Source organism: Panthera leo, chromosome A1, assembly GCF_018350215.1.
Source record: "Panthera leo isolate Ple1 chromosome A1, P.leo_Ple1_pat1.1, whole genome shotgun sequence".
NCBI classification, from domain to species: domain Eukaryota; kingdom Metazoa; phylum Chordata; class Mammalia; order Carnivora; family Felidae; genus Panthera; species Panthera leo.
In genome coordinates this window covers 85,077,649-85,080,753 of record NC_056679.1, presented here as the reverse complement: position 1 = coordinate 85,080,753, position 3,105 = coordinate 85,077,649, and the positions used below count along the sequence as shown (strand labels likewise).

General features: G+C 36.4%; 1 protein-coding gene across 1 annotated transcript; it reads left to right on the top strand.

Moving 5' to 3' along the window:
* The first annotated feature begins 1,459 nt into the window (after nucleotides 1-1,459).
* Nucleotides 1,460-2,438, top strand: LOC122199774 (olfactory receptor 2T8-like). Its single transcript, XM_042905117.1, has one exon. The coding sequence runs from the start codon at nucleotides 1,500-1,502 to the stop codon at nucleotides 2,436-2,438; it is 939 nt and encodes a 312-aa protein (XP_042761051.1). The 5' UTR covers nucleotides 1,460-1,499.
* Nucleotides 2,439-3,105: the final 667 nt, after the last annotated feature.

Here is a 3,105-nt window from a genome sequence, read left to right as displayed (position 1 = left end):
CTACAATTAATAAGTTACCCACTGATTTTTAAATAATTTTAAAGTTCTATCAATCTTCAGCAATAGGGAGATGGAAATAGTGAAAAATAAGAAGCCCACAAGCCAAAGAAATGAATAAGAAGGTTTGAGGTTCTTCAGGAAACTGATACTGAACTCCAAAATTAGAGATTTCCATTAGTTACTAAGGGTACAGACTGCATGTTAACGTTATGAGAATGTGCATATCACAGAATTTTGGCAAATGCAAAATACATTTGACAAGGAAGAAGTGTATTTTCATCGTGTCTGATTTTGAAATAACCAACTAAAACTCTCAAGTAGAATACTACCAGAACAGTAATGATGCTCAAGAACTGGAGTTAGGGATTGAGCAATTCTTTTGTATTGCCTTTCTCCATCTTGAAAGGACCTCAAGCAGGGAATGTCTATGTAAAGTGGGGGCAAAGGGAATGTCCATGGAAGAGATGGACTCCTTCTGCTATATAACTTCATTGAATTATACCATATCTTTGAGAAAGAATGTGTATCCCATGTCTGCAGCTATGGTTTTATTCAACAAGTTATAACAGATCAGACATAAAAATGCCTTTAAAGATTTAGATTATTTTTGAACTGCAGAAGAAATTAACTAACCTCTGTGGCTAGATGAATAATTCAGAATTTTTATTTTCTCTACTTTACCCAATAAAGTTGTGTTTCTGTGACTTTGAGGGGGAATAATCTCATTATAAAAAGTGCTTTTTTAGTTAATGAAATTCTGCACTTAGTATTACAGTGTCACACTGAGGGAAATAGCCTGATTTCATTACCTTTTTCAGTGTATAACACAGAAAAGTTAAACTAAATGTACTAACAATTCCGAATTAAATCATATGCCTTCTGAAGACTCAGTATTTTGGCTCATAGACATGAAAATATAAGTTCTGTCTCTGACTCCTTTTTTTTTTTTTATTTTGGAAAAACAATACCTTTCTGAATTAAATGATATCAAGAAAGATGATCTGATTTTGACAGGTTTCAGTAAATATTGATGTTTTATATGTGTGACTCCTGTTTGAAGGGCTTGGCTTTTACATAGTTAAACACATAGATTTAACTCAGCTTCTAAGAATACTGACTACACATGATACAAGGCAAGGCACAATTATAAATTACAAATTATGTGAATAATGTTCACTTATGTTGGTGTCATGTGGTGCAACAGACATACTTACCATATCCCTGTAATTTATCAAAAGAATTATTAATTGTGCCCATTAATCAATAGTAAAGGTGGGGGTACTAATTTTGAAAACTCTGAAAGTGATAAAAAATGGAAAAAGTTGTAACTAATTTTATGTCCATGTTAAACTATTTTGAAAATGGCAAATGAAAGATTTTAAATAGGTTTTATAATTTTCAGTCATGTAATTATCAAGTAATATGTAATTGAAATAGAGCACTGCAAATGATCTCTGTCATCTACTTCTTCATTTCCAGCGTCATTCCTGTTTGAAATCATGAAAAACGGGAACACCACCTCATATTTCATTCTCCTAGGACTCTTTAACCACACAGAAGCCAAACTATTTCTTTTTGTGATGGTTGTGACAACTTCCTTCGCCTCCCTAGTGGGCAATGCCTTCATGATCTTCTTGATTCATCAAGATGCCCGACTCCACACACCCATGTACTTCCTACTGAGTCAACTCTCCCTCATGGACATGATGCTGGTTTCCACCATTGTGCCCAAAATGGTTACTGACTACTTGACTGGAGACAAGTTCATCTCCCCTGCCGGCTGTGGGTTGCAGATCTTCTTTTCTATCACTTTGGGAGGGGGCGAGTGCTTCCTCTTAGCAGCCATGTCCTATGACCGGTATGTGGCTGTTTGCCACCCACTGCGATACCCCATCCTCATGAACTGGCAATTATGCCTGAGAATGACTCTGGGGTCTTGGGTCCTGGGGGCAGCTGATGGGCTCATGCAGGCTGCTGCTACCCTGAGTTTTCCATTTTGTGATGCACATGAGATCAATCATTTCTTCTGCGAGGCCCCTACTCTGGTGCGTTTAGCTTGTGCCGACACGTTTGTCTTTGAGTATGTGATGTACATATGCTGTGTGTTAATGCTCCTGGTCCCATTTTCTCTCATTCTGATTTCCTATAGTCTCATCCTTGCTGCAATTCTCCAGATGCGTTTTAGAGAAGCCCGCAAAAAGGCTTTTACCACCTGCTCCTCACATCTGTCTGTGGTGGGACTCTTTTATGGAGCTGCAATTTTTACCTATATGCAACCCAAATCCTACAGGTCAGCTCACCATGATAAAGTAGTGTCAGTGTTCTATACTATCTTCACCCCTATACTGAACCCCCTCATCTACAGTCTGAGGAACAGAGAAGTCAAGTTAGCCCTGAGAAAGTGTCTGGGTCAGTGTTCTGCCTTAAGCCATGACTAAGATTGTAAAAGTGGTTGTGTGGGATTTCCTAGAGAAAAAAAATTGTGTGCATTATATCTTTGTTATTACTATTTTACTTTGAAATGCAGGCACAGATCTGTAGTTTGGATCTTTTACTAAGCTGTCATGAACACATCAAATTGTGGATTGTTAAAAATCTTTTAAACAAAAATCATTAAAATGTTTTTACATCACACCACCTAATAAGTATTTGCTCAAAGAATGAACTAAGTAGCCAAACGATTTTGAACATTTATTGTTAATTTCTTTTAAATTGTGGTTTAACTTACAAACACTAAAATGCCCACACCTGACGCTTAGTATTCAACCAGTGTCACCAATTTGGACTTGTAACTTAACCCACTAGCAAAAGACAATTCTTTGCTAAGACCAGAAGTGTTTTTCATTCCCTTTTCCAGTAAAACCACTCAACCAATATACTACCACTGGTCACATTTGTATCTTTATGCTGCAGTTTGGCCTATTCTAGAATTTTGCTCCAATGAAAATACAAAATAGGTAGATTTCTATACATTTTGTCTTTTTCTCAATATGTTTTTAAAGATTCTGCCACAACTTTACATTTATCAGATGTTTCCTTTTTTGTTCCTGATTAATATTCCCATCTCTGAATCTAAATGGGTTTGTTTAGATACTACTATGATGA

What these genes read in the sequence shown, in the direction of transcription:
- LOC122199774 (XM_042905117.1), top strand. Translation starts at nt 1,500, where the DNA reads ATGAAAAACGGGAACACCACCTCATATTTCATTCTCCTAGGACTCTTT.